This window comes from Enhydra lutris, unplaced genomic scaffold (assembly GCF_002288905.1).
Source record: "Enhydra lutris kenyoni isolate GAN:26980312 unplaced genomic scaffold, ASM228890v2 scaffoldscaffold3, whole genome shotgun sequence".
Lineage (NCBI taxonomy): Eukaryota > Metazoa > Chordata > Mammalia > Carnivora > Mustelidae > Enhydra > Enhydra lutris.
Window position 1 is genome coordinate 20,984,561 of NW_019154087.1, and position 19,307 is coordinate 21,003,867.

Here is a 19,307-nt window from a genome sequence, read left to right on the forward strand (position 1 = left end):
AGGCAGATGCTTAACTGACTGAGCCACCCAGGCACCCCATGTAACTGATTTTAATTCCACTTCCCTCAAAACACTGTTCATTTCTTTTCCTACACTGTTGGCATCATTTTGTCAGCCCAGGGCCTGGGTAAGTATCTGTAGACCTGAAATGTAATACAGTTTTTTTAAAGAATGAAAGACTTTGAGAATCAGGGTTGGTGGAATAGTCATTCTATACTACCACTGGAAATGATAAATCAGTTAAGGTTTTTCAGACCTGTCAGTGACTCTGTGCACATTGGTATGTGGTACAATCCATGGATTTGAATGTCAGCAGGGTATGCATATTTGAACAGCTAAACTTGCCCCTGTCAAAATCTGTGCTGTTTATTTTGGGTGCCATTCAGCAAAAGGGAAGTGCATAGAAAACCAAACATCATTTCTAAGGAATACAAACCCAAAGACAGCAAACAGATCACAGCAAACCAATCAGAACCTCTGACTACCCAAACTTGGGGATTCGTAAGGGATCTGCAGAAATTAGGAAGGAGGACAGAATGTTTGGAGCACACTGATGACTTTTATTAATGACTCCAAGAACTGGTTCAGAGGTCAGTTAGGACAAGCAGGTTTTGATTGAAGTAGGCAGCAGAAACAGTATTTCAAAGAAGCACCTCATCAGAGGCTCTGAACTGGTGGGAGTGGCCTCACAGAGGTCAATGAAAGGAGAAAGTGAAGGTCCCATCCTGGGGGCAAAGACTCACAGGACCTAGATAACACAGAAACATCCTGCAACCCGATTAACAGCAAATCCTTGTCGTCTCTCAAGCCAACATGGTACCCTGATCTCCCCACCTCTGGTACCCAGCTCTAAATCCGGAGATAGACTGAAGGTTCACAGGACAGACAGTGAAAAGGGAGCTCTGGACCTGCAGGATTCAACACCATCATGGAAAAAGAATATAGATTTAAACTGACAGACCTGGGGCACCTGGGTGGCTCAGTCAGTTAAGTGTCTGCCTTTAGCTGAGGTCATAATCCCAGGGTCCTAGGATCAAGTGCCATCGGGCTCCCTGCTGAGCAGGGAGCTTCTCCTGTTTCTCCTGCTCCCTCTGCTCTTCGCCCAACTTGTGCTCTTTCTGTCAAATAAATAAAATCTTAAAAAAATAAATAAATAAACTGATAGACCTGATGGAAGAAAGCTTCACACTTCCTCTCACTGCTCCCCTCATAAACTCCTGATAAAAGTCATTTATTACTGCCTCTCAAGGGGCTGACTTGAGCGGTAACTTGGGTTTTAAGAAGGTAGGAGGTTTTATTTCATTCTAAAAGTCCATCTCCATCTCTTGGCTTTTTGTTTTTGTTTTTTTTTTTTTAATTACTGTACGTGAAAGGGCACATATTTAATTTGAGAGTAATCATAGCTTTCTTCTCAGCATATTCATTACTGTCAACATTCAAGGCAGGTGAGAGAGACACCAAGTGACCCAGAAATAATACATCCAGAAAGGGGAGCCAGAGAGGTGAATTTAAATCTTAATTCTGTAAGACAAGCTCTGGGGCTCAATTTTGCTTCCTGGAATACGTGAGTGAAGTTTGCCACCTAGTCCCACAGCGGTGGTGGACATGTGTCATCTAAAGCAGAAAGTAGCCCCTACCTAACCCTCAGCCCGATTCGCGTCATCAAGCTTAAGAGGTCCACTTCCAGGTTCTCAGGATACTGAGACTAGAAGGTTCTAAAAAATTGTTTTGTTTCTTTTCAATAGGACTTCTCAGTTTTTAATGTGCCATGACACTTTCTGATGCTCCAAGAAGGTAGGTGGTGAATATCACCAGAATAATAATAGCCGACATGTTGGGTGTTATCACTAAGGTAGCTCATTGGATGCATTATTTCATTTAATTGGGAGGTAGGGGCTCTCGGCATTTTCACCGTATAGAAGAAGAAACTGAAGTTTAGAGCAGTTAATTTGCCATAGTCACGTGGCCAATAAATAACAGATTTATATTATTTATAAGTAATAAAGTCATATCTTTCTGGTCACAGAGTCTAGCTTTTAAATATCATGCTGTACTGTTTATTTCCAATTGAATTTAACAGGAACTCTTACCGGGCACTGTCTCATAGTTCAACTGTGTTAAGAAACCCATTCTAGGAAACACTGCTCTAGGCATGTTCACCCTAAGACCAGATTCTCTGCATTCACGTTCCAGGAACTGATTAGAAAGTGGATCCCTTTAACAAAGGAGCCAAGAACCTACAGTGAGAAAGGACAGTCTCTTTAATAAATGATGTTGGGAAAACTCATACAGCCACATGCAAAAGAGTGAAACTATGCTACTGTTTATACCATACACAAAAATTAATTCCAAATAGATTAAAGACTTGGATGCAAGACCTGAAACCATAAAATTCCTAGAAGAAAACATAAGAGCTAAGCTTCTTAATGTTGGTCTAAGTGCCATCTTTATGGATCAGACTCCAAAGGCAAGAGTAACAAAAGCAAAAATAAACAAATGGGACTACATCAAATAAAAGCTCTGCACACCACAGGAAAGCACCATCGACTGATAAGGGACCTACTGAATGGGAGAAGATATTTGCAAACCAGGTATCTGATAAGATGTAAATATGCAAAATGTACAGAGAACTACAATTCAACAACCAAAAACCAACCCTATTTAAAAGTAGGGAGAGAATCTGAGTCAACATTTCTCCAAAGGAGACCTAAAGATGGCCAAAAGACACATGAAAATATACTCAACATCACTAATTATACTAGGGAAATGCAAATGGAAACCATGAGATAACACCTCACACCAGTCAGAATAGCTATGAGAGTCAATTATCATATGGTTTCACTTATTTGTGGAGCATAACAAATAGCATGGAGGACATGGGGAGTTAGGAGAAGGGAGGTGGGGGAAATTGGAAGGGGAGGTGAACAATGAGAGACTGTGGACTCTGAAACACAATCTGAAGGGTTTGAAGAGGTGGGGGGGTAGGAGGTTGGGGGAACCAGGTGGTGGGTATTAGGGCACAGATTGCATGGAGCACTGGGTGTGGTACAAAAACAATGAATACTGTTATGTTGAAAATAAATTAAAAAAAAAAGATTAAAAAAATAATAATTCAGCCAAAAAAAAAGTAAAAAAAAAAAAAAGAATAGCTATTATCAAAAAGACAATGAATAGCAAGTGTAACAAATGTTGGTGAGGAGGTGAAGAAAAAGGAAACTTCATACACTGTTGGGACTATAAATTGGTGTAGTCACTACAAAAACCAGTAGGCAGATTCCTCAAAAAATTAAAAGTAGAACTACCATAGGAGCCAGCTATTCCATTTCTGGATATTTATTAAAATAACACAAAAATGTTAGTTCAAAAGATATATGCACCCCTATGTTTACTATAGCATTATTTACAATCACCACTGTAAGAAAACAAATGGAGTGTCCATCAATACATGAATGAATAAAGATATGGTACATAGATGTACAGAACAGAATAGCACTCAGCCACAAAAAGTAAAATCTTGCTATTTGTGACAGCATAAATGGACCTAGAGGGTATTATGGTAAGCAAAAAGTCAGACAGAGAAATTCTATTCCTATCTGGAATGAGGAAGGAAGGAAAGGGAAGGGAAGGGAAGGGAAGGGAAGGGAAGGAAGAAGGGAAGAGAAAAGAAGGAAAAAGAAAGGAAAGAAAAGAAGGGAAGAGAAGAGAAGGAAAAACAAAAGGAAAGAAAAGAAGAGAAGAAAAGAAAAGAAAAGGAGGAAAGAAAAAAGGAAGGCGGGCAGGAGGGAGGCATAAAATAAAACAAACATAAATGCAGAGAAAAGACTAGTGGTTACTAGAGGGGAAGGGGGTGAACCATTTGGGATGGATGGTAACTAGACTTGTGGTGGTGATGACTTCATTATATGCAGATGTCATATTATAAAGCTATACACCTGAAACTTACATAATAATAATAATAATGAGTTTTTAAAGTGGGTCCCTTTAAATGGATTCCTACAATTACATCATCTCGATAACTGCATCTCTAATTTTATAATATATTGCACCCCATATATATGTATTCCCTATATCTAGTGTATTCCTTCCCCATTTTTAAAGCCAGTGGTGCAGACTCTTCAAATTTCTCTCCACTTACACTGTCTTCTTCCCCCTTGCATGTTCTTGCCTCCCTCTTATAAGGACACTGATGATTACCTTTAGGATCCACTTAAATAGTCCAGGATAACCACCCCATCACAAGATCACATTTGCAGAGTCCCTTTTGCCATATAAGGTAACATCTACAAGTTCCAGAAATTAAAACATAAACATAAGCTGCATTCAGTCTATAACAATTAATAATGTTGAGCATCTTTACATGGACTTAATTAGCATCCTTATATTCTCTTTGGTGAAGAAACTGCTTAAATCCTTTGCCTAGTTTTAGCTATGTTATTTGTTTTCTTACTGTCTCATTTGAAAGATTTTTTAAAAATACACTTTGGATACAAGTGCTTTGTCAGATACGTGAATTGCAAATGTTTTCTTCCAGCAGGCAGCATGTCTTTTCATCCTCTTGACACTGCCTTTGGCAGAGCAAAAGTTTTCATTTTGGTGAGGTACAATTTATCAACTTTTTTTTCTCTTCTGTTTATCATGCTTTTGGTGTCATTTCTAAGAACTGTTAACCCCAAGACAAAGATTTCTCCCTTTTTTTCCCCTAAAAATTTTGTAGTTTTACATCTTAAATTTAGATCTATGATCTATTTTGAGTTCATCTTTGCAAAGGTAGGTGGTTCAGGTTGAGGTTCATTATTTTGCTCATAGGTACCTACTTGGTCCTACATCATTTGTTGAAAAGACTATCCTTTCTCCACTGAATTGCTTTTGCACTTTTGTTAAAGATCAAATGACCATATTACCTCAAGTTCATTTCTGGACATTCTAGTCCATTCCATTAATATATGTATCTATCTCCTGATTAATACCACAGCTCAGTGTAACTTTTTAAAAATTCATAAAAATGCAGTTTTATAGAACAGTGAATCCTGTTATAAGGTTCTTGTGCTGTAGGTAATCCCTCGTCTCAAATAAGCATGTTTGAATATCTCTCATCCTGTCGGCATAAAATATGCTCAATTTCTTTTAAAGACTGCTGCTACCAGACTAAACTGCTTTCACCAACATTAAAGCATTAGAAAAGTTTTTCCAGATGTTCACACATACCCACAAACACACACATGATAAGACTTAGAAATGCCTATTTTGATCTGTCTTCTGTGTTTTTCTACTATATTTCCTACTCTGCTGAACATTTCCAGCTGGTGATACCCACAGCCCTAAAAGTCCCTGTGCATGTGAAAAATTGAGATTATGCAATACCTTCTGATTAGTCTATGTTTACTAAAAAGACTGAATGTAACATAAGAATTAAAAAATTTGGCTTAAAGTTCAATGTTTTGATACTTTGATAGCTGTCAGAGACAAACACATTTCACAATTATATTTATGTCAAATGGAAGAACTGCCTTCACTGGCTGTATACACAAAATCACAAAATACATCATTCACAGATTTTATTGAATTAGGCTAGCAAATCTCTATCTTCCTAGATTTCAACCAGTAAATGAAAACTAACCAGAAAGTGTCATATTTTCTATTTTTACCAATTAAAAAGAACAAAAATTATTTAGAAGTTTTTTTAAAGTTCCAAAAACTCTGCTCACAAGGTTGTTGTTGTTTTATAAGAGTGCAGACGTAAGAATTTTTAATAGGTGGCATACTGACATTAGGTTGTTCAACAACCTAATCACATAGCAATGGAGAATTTCTAAACACCTGTTTTCAAGTGCTCTCTTCATACACAAGTTTCTTAAAATCAGCAGTTACTTCCTCATTGTTAGAACATCACCTTCAGTTTGAAGGGGAAAAATGTCTGATTTTATTTTTTTGAGTGGCATACTAGTAACATCTATTTGTCATCACAGAAAAGGTAAGACAACAACAACAACAAAAACACACTGAAACACTTATTCTTTTTTAAAAAGAAAACTATGGGGTCCTGGGTGGCTCAGTTGGTTAAGCGTCTGCCTTGGCCTCAAGTCATGATCCCGGAGTCCTGGGATCAAGCTCCACATCAGGCTCCCTGCTTGGCAGGAACCCTGTTTCTTCCTCTCCCACTCCTTCTCTTGCTGTCTGTCAAATAAATAAACAAAATCTTTAAAAAAAAAAAAAAAAGAAAAGAAAAGAAATAAAAAAGGAAAAGAAATAAAAAGGAAAAGAAAACTATGTAACACTAGCTCTCTTGTGTGCTTTCCTTGAGGATGCTCTATGGCAAGCCTATGGAAAGAATAGTTTCATGGTTACCATCCCCCCATCCAATACAAAGTATCACAAAGAATCCAGTTTAGTCTTGTTTTAGAGAAGTCAAGTCATCAGTGATATCCCACTGCACTTTGTGCAGTTCTAGTTTAAATTTCTTGACAACACTGCTGCCCTGGGAGACTGCCAAGGACTGTGGTATAGGGCCGGCTGTGATCTTACCTAAGAATCTTTTTTGCTAATATGCCAGTAAATTCAATGGTTTCATTGGCACTGCGTACACTTCTACTACTTTTTTTCATAACACATTTGTCAATAGATAAAGAAGTCATTGACTCTTGGGGAAATTTCTTCTCTGATGCATTTTTCCTTTATTGGTTAATGAAAAAGTATTCATTCCTTATGCATTTCATTGTTGAAACAAAGACGAATGCAAGAGTGGCTAAGATCACTAGCACTGGAGACAGAAAGCCCCTGTTGATTGTTTCCCAGCACCACTAATTATTAGCTGTCTGAAGTTTAGCTCATTACTTAACCTCTCTGCGTATCGGTTTCGTCATCTTTAAATGGAGATGGTAATAGTACTTACCTCATAGAATTATTATGAAAACTAAACAAATTATTTCATGCCACATGCTTAGAATTTTTCCTCACATATAATGAGTAGTCATTTAAGTGTTGACTATTACTTTCTGGAAAATGCCATAAGCCAAGCTATATTTAGAAACATCCTTATTTTTACTCAACTCCATAATTTTTATAATACTTTCTCTTCAAAATTTCAGTAATGCTTTCTGTGAAGTTTTCAACAATGTTTGCTGACAAAAGAACACATTTTAATCTGTTGTTATGCGGTTTTCCATGTATTATTTTAGCTGTGTTCTACCACAGCAGGAAGTAGGAGAAATACGAATTTCACTAATACTAAGAGGCTTTTCTATTTTTGCTGTAAGGTCAGAAATCTTGAGGGCCTTCTAAATTTTTGTCATTAAGCTTAGTAAATAGAGTCCTATATATCCAAACTTTGAACACAGCTGTAAAAATCAGAAAAAGTCATTTTGCATTCCTGGATACTCATTTTAAAATATCTTGCTTGTCCTGAAGGCTTCATGTTACCGTTAGCTAACATTTCAAGGCAAATTTTACACTTGTGTGGTTCATCACTAATATTAATAAACATTAATCCAGTTTTCAGACTATCTTCTTATTAAGTTTTTTTCTTATTTTTTGTCAAGTCTAAAGAGACTTGCATTGTTTTTGTCTCTTATGCAACCAAGAAAGAGCTTATTCTAGGAAAAAGAAAAGTGTCCTTCTGTTCTTCCCTCATTATTCTCTTGAGCTTGAATTAGTAGCATTGTCTGCAATCTTTAGTTCCTTTGCAGGAAGGTTTTTAAGCCACTTGTCGGATTTTGTCAAAGTTGGTTTTGGTAAATCCAACTAATATGGTCCATAAGTCATCGGGTAAACACTCCACATCCGGCTCTCTGAGCTGGGAACCCCACTGTCCCCTCAGGAGACCCTGGACATTTGGATCAGTGATATTAACACTGTCATTCTAAACACATAATTGATGTTGAGTAGACATTTGTTGAATTGATTTGAATTAACTTATTGGTATAATTTATATAAAAGGAAACCTTAGTCCTACTTTCAAGGTGCTTTAAATATAAACAACTAGACATATTAAGAGACTTAACCTAAACCAACCTAATATTATTAATACTTTTAGGTAAGGGAGAACTAATCATTACACTAGTGGGCTTTCAACTATCAGTCATGGGAGGTGGCACATACATGGTAAATTTTATGAGTCCAGGGTCCTGAGTTCCAAGTATTACAGAATCCTAGTGAATTACTTTGCCCCTCTGGATCTCAGCTTCTCAGCAGTAACAGGAGGCTGCTGGATACATGATCTTCTAGGTCTTTCTAATCTAACGTTAACAATTCAATTCCTATCCTGCTGGTCTTACAGAATTCAATAGTTTCCTTGTCTGGAACATTTTGTGAAGAAGCCTAAGCTTGTGGTAAATTCATAAATAGATGCTATTCACCTTAACTCCTATTTTCTGTGAAATGTTTTCTTCTTTCTGCTTCTCTCAACTTCAAACACCAAGTTAATAATGTGTCACTATGAGCTCTACAAAAGGAAATAAAACCTTAACCTGAAAAAAACAATGCCCACCCTTGCCGTGACATATGCTCGGCCCTCTGGAGGAAGTCTAGAAAATTCATCAACTGATTACATCTGGAAAAAAATTATTAGAGGTACAAAATGTGGTGTGAGTCTCATCTATAACTAACACAATTATCTTCTTTAACTGACTTTAAAAGAATGTTTCCCAAATTGCAAAGTGAAACAAATAAATATTTGCCTATGGATACTACATTCTGAGCATCCCTAAACAAATAGATAAAAACAAAAGAAAATCAAGAAGTGTTGGTCTCTAGATGTTTTCTGAGTCCAATTTCATTGTTCTTATTAATTCCACCCTGGCCAGTACTTAGTCCTAGGCCCCAGCTGCATGCATAGCTATAGAAATAGAGGGGAAAAAATGCTTCATATAATTTCTTCAGAATGTTGAAGGCAAATATGACAAATAGAATAATTACTTGGGAAAAAATAATGAATTGGGGATTTTGTGCCATACTTTACCATCAAGGATAATGACAAATAACAGAGAAGAGTGGGTAAGATGATGGTGAGGCCTTGTTCATCCCAAGACACTAACTTCAGATTTCTTTAAGCATCATTACAAATTTGAAGAAATGGCATTAGAAAAATTTCACAAAGCGAAGATGTTCCTAATGTCGCAGCTTATGGTCTTTGGTAGAAAGTAACAGCTAGTATCCAGTGGAAACTCACTAAATCAGGCAAAATTGTAAGCACCTTACATGAATTAATTAACTGAGTCTTCATAAAATCCTATGAGGTAAGCAGGGGCAGCTCATATCAGCTACATAACGGAAACTTACCCATTTAAAAAACTGAGACCTAACACAACCTGCCAGGCACAGCACATCGACAGAGGGTAGGGGACGCTTTCATGCAAAATAAGACAACAAGCAAAGTGACACCAGAATCACCTGTCTGCAACTGCCCCCCATTTTTGGTGACAAGTTCAATTCACTTGGGCAATGCACCAACCACAACTCACTCTGCTTAAAATGTGTCCTTTGCTTCAAAAATGACATTTCATCCTCTCTGTCGGAAGTGATAAAATCTGGTCATTTCATGTGCACCGACCTGGTTTACGTTAAAGAGGGATATTCACGCTCAGTGTGCTTCTTTTTGGCTTTCTTTTCCAGAAGACAATATATCAATACTGAAAGACAGTATAGGCATCTGGGTGGCTCAGTCGGTTAAGCATGTGCCTTCAGCTCCAGTCATGATCCCAAGGTCCTGGGATTGAGCCCCACATTAGGCTCCCTGCTCAGTGGGGAGCCTGCTTCTCCCTCTTCCTCTGCCCCTCCCCCGCTTGTGCATGTGCTTTCTCTCTCTCTCATTCTCTCTCTCTTTCTCAAATAAATAAATAAAATCTGAAAGAAAGAAAGAACGAACAAAAGAAAAAAAGAAAGAAAGAAAAAGGAAGGAAGGAAGGAAGGAAGGAAGGAAGGAAGGAAGGAAGGAAGGAAAGAAGGAAAGAAGGATGGAAGGAAGGAAGGGAGAAAGAGGGTGCCTGGGTGGCTCAGTTGGTTAAGCGTCTGCCTTTGGCTCAGATCATGATCCCAGGGTCCTGGGATAGAGCCGCATGTTGGGCTCTCCTCAGAGAGGGAGCCTGCTTCTCCCTCTCCCTCTGCCTATAGCTCCCCCTGCTTGTGCTCTCTCTCTCTGTCAAATAAATAGATAAAACCTTTAAAAAGTAAAAAAAGGTTAAAAAATTTTTAAAAAGAAAGACAGTCACCTACATCATCTTTTCTTGGGCATTATTGGGTGCTTTTTAAATAAGTTTTTTTTTTTAGATTTTTTAAAAATTTATTTATTTGACAGACAGAGATCACAAGTAGGCAGAGAGGCAGGCAGAGAGAGAGGGGGAAGCAGGCTCCCCGCTGAGCAGAGAGCCCAATGCGGGGCTGATCCCAGGACCCTGCGACCATGACCTGAGCCGAAGGCAGAGGCTTTAACCCACTGAGCCACCCAGGTTCCCTATTGGGTGCTTTTAAATGCATTGAAATTTTAGATGAAAATTTTTCTTCATATACCTTTTTTTTCTTCTTAGATGAAATTGCTGCCATGATTCATTAGGATAACCAGGACACATCAAAGTTTCAGTTTTTTTCAAATTTGCTTTCCAAAATACAATAAACTTTTGGATCCACTTAGAGCTCTTAAAATTCTCAACGATGTTGCTTGAATCTAAAAGATGTACATTTCTACATACTGGACAAATTAATGTTAAAGACAATAGCCTTTGCAGTCTCCCTGCAGACCACGGAGAGGTTAAATTCCTTTCCGTTGCAAATTCTACAGTAAACAGAATAACTATATACTTCAGAGGGAGGGAGAAAAACACCAGAATATTCCTGGTAGCTCTTGCCTCTGTGCCTGTTGTTAACCCTCTTAAGGGAAGGGCCTGTAATACATAGGATTGGTATCAGCAACTACATAGTATCAACTTTGATCCTCTATCATTGATCTGTTTATACAAGGATGGAATCTACAGGAGAAGAAAGATCCTTCTTCAAGCTTTTGAAATTTTAACCAAAAAAGTATTGAAATAAATAAAATATAATATTTCTCAACTGCCACACCATGTGCGGAAGAACTAGGCAGCTGCCATGATGTTGTTGGGCCTCTCTGTATCCTAGCAACCATCTATCCACAGAAAGAACCACCTCGTGAATGAAATCCACTTACATATACAAAGCTGATCAAAGGCACACTGATAGGCTGTTCCAAAGGGAGGAAAGAACGTAGTGCTTTTCTCTGAGCCCGCTATTCTCTCCTGTCACTGGGAGGGGGCTTGCAAATAAATCAACAATTACCATGAGTCATTGTCACAGGGGTCTGCTGGCTCTCAAATGCCTTCACACTCACACAGATTCCAGGGGACTAAGTATCCTGGGAAATCCTTGGGAAACCCAGACACTGAGAGACATTAGCATGGTTAAGCCAGGCCTGGGAGAATCAGAAAACCAAGGTCATAAAGTGAAAACAGGCACACACACCAATTCAAACTTCAGGCTTAGGAGGAAGGTCAAGAGGTGATGAGAGCACAAGTTTCTGCCTAGTATTTGGCTGAAACAACTGAAGTTTTCATACATTAACTAAATTCTTGCATCAAAGTGAGAGAGGAAAACTAAAGGGCTCCATAAAAATCTGCTTTCTGCTCCTCTTCCTGCTTCTATTCTTGCTCGGACCTGTACCCTGATTTTACACATACCTCATAGTATAAATAATGTATGTCTTCCTTGTAAAGGGCAAGGAGTTAATGATTTCTTTAGAGTCTTCCAGCACAATAGATAACATCCAAGGAAGGACTGGGCAAGGACTGGGTGAGGCCATCTTGTCCATATTCCAGACCACTGGGGTTAGACATCTAGGCGCCGAGACCCGCTAGCTCCAAGTAACTTATGGAGGACACCCAGGCCTTTGTCCTTGATCTGACCAGTTCCTGGATGCCTGGGAGGTAACGTATACCAGACCACAATCCTCAGTAAAAACCCCAGACCCCAAACCAATATGAGATTCTTCTTTTCCTTTTTGAGTCTCACAGCCTCTGCCAGTACCTGTACTTTCTCTATCTCTTCAATAATTCTGCTCTCACTCCCTCAAAGCTTGTGTTTGATTTTTGCTTTGCATATACCCAAGGACCCTCTTGGCTGGTCCTGTGGGACCCCTGCTGGGTTCTTGGATCCAGCCTGCCTACACCAAAAGAAAGCAATCAAAAAATACATGGAACAAATAAAAATAAAAACACAATGGTCCAAAATCTTTGGGATCAGGAGCACCTGGATGGCTTAGTCGGCTAAATGTCTGACTCGATTCAGGTTCAGGTCATGATCTCAGGGCTGTGAGACCAAGCCCCACATTCCGCTCTGTACTCAGTAGGGAGTCTGCTTGAGATTCTCTCCCTCTCGCTCTCCCTCTGCCCCTCCCCCTCCTCATGTGCTCTCACGTGTACATGCTCTATCTCTCTTTCAAAATAATTAAATAAATCTTTAAAAAAATCTTTGGAATGCAGTAAAAGCTGCTACAAGAGAGAAGATTATGGCAATACAGGCCTACCTCAAGAAGCAAGAAAAATTTTAAACAAACAACCTAACCTTATACCTAAAGGAGTTAGAAAAAGAGCAAACAAAACTCAAAACCAGAAAGAAGGAGATAATGAAGATTAGAACAAAAATAAATAAAACAGACTTAAAAAAAATAATAGATCAAAAAAAAAATAATAGATCAATGAAACCAGGAGCTAGCTCTTTGAAAAGAGCAATAAAATTGATAAGCCTCTAGCCAGACTCATTAAAGAGAGAGAGAGAGAGAGGGAGAGAGGGGACGCAAATAAAATTAGAAATGAAAGAGGAGAAATAATAACCAACACCACAGAATTAGAGGAGTTATAAGAAAATATTATGAAAAATTATATGTTAAAAAATTGGGCAACCTGGAAGAAATCTAGAAACATATAACCCTCAAAAGTGAATCAGGAAAAAATGGAAAATTTGAATGGATGGATTACCAGCAATAACATTGAAGCAGTAATTAAAAAACTCCCAACAAACAAAAGTCCAGAACCAGATAGCTTCATGGCTGAATTCTACCAAACATTTAAAGAGTTAATATCTATTCTTCTTAAACTAGTCCAAAACATAGAAGATTCTGAATTTATGTTAGCCAAATTACTAGTCCATTTACTTTTAATGGAAAATAATTAGCTGTTCAATTCTGAACAAAAGCAAAGAATTCCCACCTTCCAACTTCTAAACTGAAATGTCAAATATTTGGACAACCACAACTTGTTCAAAATTCATTTAAAGAATTATTTTATTATTTCTTTATAAGCCCACAACAACTTTAAACATCTTAGAGAAACTGGTTCTAAATACAAGAAAAAAATATGCAAGAAATTTAAATAATCATTTTCAAGTGGCTTGTTTTTGTTATTGTTATTAAAATAAAATTATTACAGGGGCACCTGGGTGGCTCAGTGGGTTAAAGCCTCTGCCTTCAGCTTGGGTCATGGATCTCAGGGTCCTGGGATCGAACCCCATGTCGGGCTCTCTGCTCGGGAGCCTGCTTCCTCCTCTCTCTCTCTCTCTCTGTCTGTCTGCCTGCCTCTCTGCCTAATTGTGATCTTTGTCAAATAAATAAATAAAATCTTAAAAAAAATTAAAAAAAATAAAATAAAATAAAATTATTACTGGTAAGAAATCTAGCAAGCAGATCTAATTGGTGCTTAGCGCAATTTTTATCAGTTGATATCACGCAGAAAGACAAAGACATTGGAATTGCAGTTCCACATGGACACTGACTAAAGTCAGTTTGATGTGTTTTTGTATTTTTAATAAACATTTCTTCTGATTACAAAAATACAAGTTATAAATGTTGAAATTATTTTGACTACTTTTTTAATGTGGTAAAACTATCATCAAGTTTTTCAATGTGTCATTTTTTTCTGTGTGTAAAAAAAAAAGAAAATTTAATTATTGTAGAAGAAACCAAGCCACATTTAGAAAATATTACTACTATTGCCACCAATAAAAACAATGTTAACAATGATAAAAATACTGATAGCAGCTAAGACTTACTGAGAGCTAATTATATGCCAGGCTCTGTTTTATGCACTTTTTTTTTTAAGCACTTCTTATGTATTAATTTAGTGGTCCTGGACCGAAGCTGTTCATTATGCCTGTTGAAATTGCCAAAGGAGAATAAAAAAGAAAATGGGGCCTGGATTTCACCCCCAGAAGAGACTCTGACCCAGATGGCCCCAGGTGGTAACCTAGACACTGGTGATTGTAATGTGTGGTCCGCATTGAAAATGAATACATTAACATAATCCTGACAACAACAATTTTGAGGGTGTTTTGCCCTAAGGAAAAAATCTCTGTTTTGCACTAAGAAAAATGAGACTCCATTCACAAGCAGCAGAACTGGTGTCTGAACCCCGAAAACTTAAGCTTTTTTACCACTAAGCTTGATGGCCCCTCAAAAGCCCCAAACCACTGAGTACTTGAGGGGGTGGTTTCATTCACATGGTATGTGTAGAAGATCATTTCTATAATTTCTTTGCAGTTAGATTAAAAAAAAACAAAAAACTTTTGCATAACCTTGGCTGAAAAAACAAACAAGATTCTGATCTTGGAATTACTCTGCTTTGCACAGGACTGGGAAACTGACCAAGCCTTAGCCAGTGCTGAAATCAAGGCTCTCACTGTTTACGGCTAAGAGCGATCTTCCCAGTTGGCTAACTTAGTACCCCCGGATCCCTCCTGCAGCCAGCTATCTCACGGTTGGCCTGTGTTTCTTCCTCACCCTTTATTTACTAAGAAAGTTCAGATAAATAATACAGGTACACATGGCAAACAGGAAAAGTTCCTTTTTTCAACTGATTTTTCTCCTCCAGGGCAAACAGGCTTGAAAGTTCAGAAGCCACTTGCCAGCAGTTTTCCTTATTGCTCTTCTCACCTAACTCTAGCTCAAATACGGCTAATAAAATACTCATTCAATTAAAAAAAAAAAAAAAAAAGGCAGGAAGGATGGTGGAGGGTAGAATGAAAAAACCCAATTCCGTGTTATCAAGTGGCTTACCCGGCTAGCAAGTCACATGAATGACAACCTTGCATAAAGTAACCTGAACTTTGTCAAACCACAAAGCGTTCTTCCTGCTGGCCAGAGGTGGTCTGGCTCAATGCCAAAGGCAAGTAAAAAGGCCAGTAGAACTTAATTGGCCGAAAAATAGATAGCACTGTATCTATTTAGAGGGGAGGAATACTATCCTCTGAAATGCAGGGGGCACAGGGTGTGACCCAGGCAGTTATCGGCTAACATGAGATGTGGAGTGTAAAGCAGAGGGGTTTAAACCAGTGACTTGCAAGGGAGCAGAGGCAGAATCACCAAGTGGCATCCAGACATTCTACACTCTCTGGGGTCTGTGCCATGTCACAGGACTGTTTAAATATGACACCTCCTGGTATGACTTGATCAAAGGGTTTTAGTCAAGCCGTGGAAGGGCCAAGGGACATTATTGAGCACCACCTGCAACCTCCATGCTGGGTGCATTTTATATGTGTCATCTCATGCCATCCCCGTAACAATCCCGAAACGGGGGTATACTTAGTTCCCAGCAACAATCTAGTCTTGCTCAAGTATTCAATAGGTAGAATGGATTTGAAAGGACGTATGTTTGCTTCTAAAGCCTTCCACTCTGACACAGTCCCGCTTGACTCACTGTCTCTAGCCTGGCCTTTAGGTTTACTTGGTGCAACCAGCCTTAGTGATGGCAGCTCTGAGCCACCGGCAGGGGCAGCGAGGAGCTCAAGGCAGAGGCTCGTTTGCAAGCAGGAATCAATCAGTTTGTTCCCTGGGCCTCTAAAGGTATGTGCAGCAGTTCATTTCTCTAAATTTTTTTGCTCTCTCAGATTCTGCTTCTTGACTGGCTCCTACCATCTCCCCTCACATCCCATGCAGAAGGCAGAGCCTGTCTTGGGACACTGGCCAACTAGTCTCAGAAAATTCTCCTGCCCCAGAGAGTCTCCAATCCACTTGACATAACTGTCCAAAAGTTTTTACTTCTGCTCCAACAGCTGAGGAACTGGTTCGTGGGGGCCCTTTTGCCTTTTGTCACCCCCTTTTCGTAGCTATTCTCTAGGACGATGTGATTAGCAGCTCAGGAAGAGACTTCTCATTCATTTGGGAAGAACTTATAGAGAACATATTATGAAAGCAGAAATATTCTACGTGCCAGTTGACACAGAGATCACTAGAACTCAGTCCTTCCTTCCAGTACCCTTCCAGTAGGGTTCTGCTCATTTGTTACCATGAGCACTACCTAGAGACAGAGTCTTAAGATTTGGAGCAAGAACACCTGATTTCCTCATTTGTAACTTCCTTCATGGGAGAGCCAGGGCACAAGCCCAAAGTCAGCAGCTTGACTCAGAATTGTTCTCTTATTCCCATTAATTTGCGCTGTCTTCCAAAGGCTTCTCTTCTGGAAACTTTACTGTGTTTTTCTCCCTCTACCTCTTTTTCGGAGCCATACCACTTTTTAGGTCAGGGCGACAGAAAAGGTATGTCAGGGGAGTTTATGCCCTCTAGTGATTGGAAATGGCTGCCTTGTTTCAGCAGCAGGTTGGAGACCCACCCAAGGAATAAATAAACCAAATCAACAGTAAGACAGGGAGAGAGAGAAAGAAGAAGGTGGAGAGAAGGGGAGAGGGGAAGGGGAGAAGGGGAAGGAGGAGTGGGGAGAGAGAGAGATGTTTTTCAGGCAAAGTTCTCAAGCATGATGATTCTTTGCGTCTGGTAAAAGTTCCATTTCTCCTTGATGAAAAACCCATTTAATAAAAGTTCCATTTCTCCTTGATGAAAAACTCATTTCTTAGCAGTGCTCAAAGTTTCAATGCACCTGTTAGTCAAAAACTGAAGTTGCCCTCAGAGTTCAGAAACAGCAGGAGAGGGGAGAGAGGAGAGGAGGTTGAACTTGAAACTTGGCTTTCAAAATGACAGAATCACATTAGTTCCCTAGTCCTTTCCCATTTTTCATGAGTGTTTTAGCAACTTCTGAGTTCTTATACAAAGTTATCAGAAAGAAGGATTTTGTTTTAACTTTATGGCTTATATAGAAACAGTTTCCCATAAAAATCCATCTGTTTCCCCAGCTTCCAATATAAAGCTGACTAGCCAAGTGAGTAGATACTCCTCATGTCAGGATAAATACAGCAGTTTACATGAAAAGAAATGTTCAGTTACTTACAAATGAGACATATTCACTCAAACACACAAAACAGTTTGAGAGCCGTGAATTTTTATAGCTGGTAGCAGATTACCTCTAACAACCAGAAAGAAATGTACTTGCATTAGAGAACAAAAATTACCCAAATATACCCACCCAAAGACAAATTAGAAAAAAACACCCAAGTATACAAAACAGAATGGACAGGTATATGAAGGCAGTTTCTGGGAGGATGTGAATTCCTTTTAATGAGATGACTTACCCACACAAGTAGAATTTCCCTTTCCTGGGGGAGAGGCTTCAGGGCAGTTCCAGTGTTCCAGGACTGAGAGACTAGCAGAACTACATTTAAAAACTACCGGCAACAGAATGACTAGGACGAGCAGCATAATCTTGATGGGCTTGAACTTTCAACAGAAAATCACTTGACTTTGCTTGAGCATAGCCCGGGCAGAGTGAGTACGTCTGACCCCAAGTGTGTCCCCCTGGGTTGGCCTGCAGCCCTGGGGCATCTTTCGCTCTGCTCCTTTGCGGTAGTCCTCCAGCTCTTCCTTCTTCAACTCAAGACGGTGGCCTGCAGCCTGTCAGGGACCCCCAGGAAAGATTTCTTTATCAAAGTTCTTGGGAAGTCAGTAAGAAATACCTGACACCCGTATGACAAATTTCACAGTTTCACGGCCGCTGACTTCTAAAGGCCTGCTGCTGACTTCGCTGTGTCAGGCAGAGCAGTGTAGGCCACAGTGAGAGAGAGAGGAAAAAAAGGAAAGTGATGGAAAGTTCCGACGGACCCTTGCTGAAGCTGAAAAAGAAGTACAGAGATAGGATTCCTCCCCAAACATAGTTTCTCTTTTTGCAAAGTAGAATGACTCCCTTTCCTTTTTAAAGCCCTTTTGGCTCCACCTCCTGTCTCCTTTAGTGACACTTGAGTGAGCCTCTGTTTGCAAATGTGCGTGTGGGCAATTGCTAGCTGCAGGAAAGCAGGGATGGCTGCCAGGGAGGAGATAACTGGCGACTCACCATAAATATTCCGGGCAGAACCAGGGAGAGGGCAATTAGGGGGCTGTGGAGTTGCTCCTGGTGTCTAGGAGGTACCTGTGGGAGAGTGGCTGTTTTAATACCTGGAAGGATGGCAACAAAGCTAAACCGGGCCATACAAATCAGTGGTGAACGACAGTGCGGATAATTAAGACTTGGAGTAATTGATCATTCACATGAGCCGTATTAGAACAAAATGTCAACACCAGCACACATTCCTGGAGCTTTATCTTTTTTTTCTTTCTCCTGTATATTTTATAGCGGAATTTGAGAGATTATTCTTTCCAAATCAAAGGGAAATCCCTGAAGCCAAATGAAGAGATACAGTATGCACAGACACCTTTTCTTTCAGCATGAGCATAACAAAACATCAGAAGGGGCCAGGAGTGCAGGGAAAGGAGTGGGTTGTTATTACAGAGCCACGTTGGAAAAAATAAGCTAATAGTGCAGAATCTGGGAAGCACTGGAAATCCAGCACAGCTGACTGCTGTCCCTTCCCAGACAACTTAGGCTATCTTTTCACATATCGGGGGTAGAAAAGAAAGGCTTGAAGTACCCATTATTGCCCCCTCGGTTGTTTTGTCAGGAATGCACCCAGAAATAGGCAGCTCAGGCAAACCGTTTATACCACATTTGATGAACAATGGAATTTTCTTCCCATTTACTTCACCCTGGAAAACAAGTTTTCGTTTAAGTTGCCCAGATGTAGTAGTGTTCCAAGTGCTAGTCAAAATGTAGATAAAGCGATAGTCACAACAGTCAAAGTAGTGAGCACCCATTCTGGGAGAGAACGGGAAGAACTCCAAGCCTTTCACTCATATTTATGTCCTCATCATTCCTCTGATACTGGGTCACTTTCTGAAATGGCTAAAGTCAGGGTTTCTCTGATTTTAGCCAGCCACCGCCAGACAGCTCTGATTTCTCACAAGAGAAGCAGACCTTGGCAGGCAGCAGAAGTCACATGGGGGAATATATGGAATATTCCATTGCTTTCTGGACTCACTTGGACTCAAAACTCAGAATGAATGTCCTCCAATAACCTGCACTAAGTTACTAAACTTGCTAAGCTTCCCCTTCAGC

At 39.5% G+C, this 19,307-nt stretch overlaps 1 protein-coding gene across 4 annotated transcripts in view; it reads right to left on the minus strand.

Moving 5' to 3' along the window:
- Window positions 1-18,130, minus strand: part of LOC111156359 (epidermal growth factor) — a 100,971-nt gene extending 82,841 nt beyond the window's left edge. For 3 of the 4 annotated variants that reach the window (XM_022517186.1, XM_022517175.1, XM_022517165.1), the window contains exon 1: window positions 17,455-17,581. In XM_022517186.1, coding sequence (XP_022372894.1) covers window positions 17,455-17,581 — 127 coding nt within the window. Of the gene's footprint in view, window positions 1-17,454 lie in introns of all 4 variants that reach the window. The other variant, XM_022517157.1, reaches the window with a different exon arrangement.
- Between the last annotated feature and the right edge of the window lie 1,177 nt (window positions 18,131-19,307).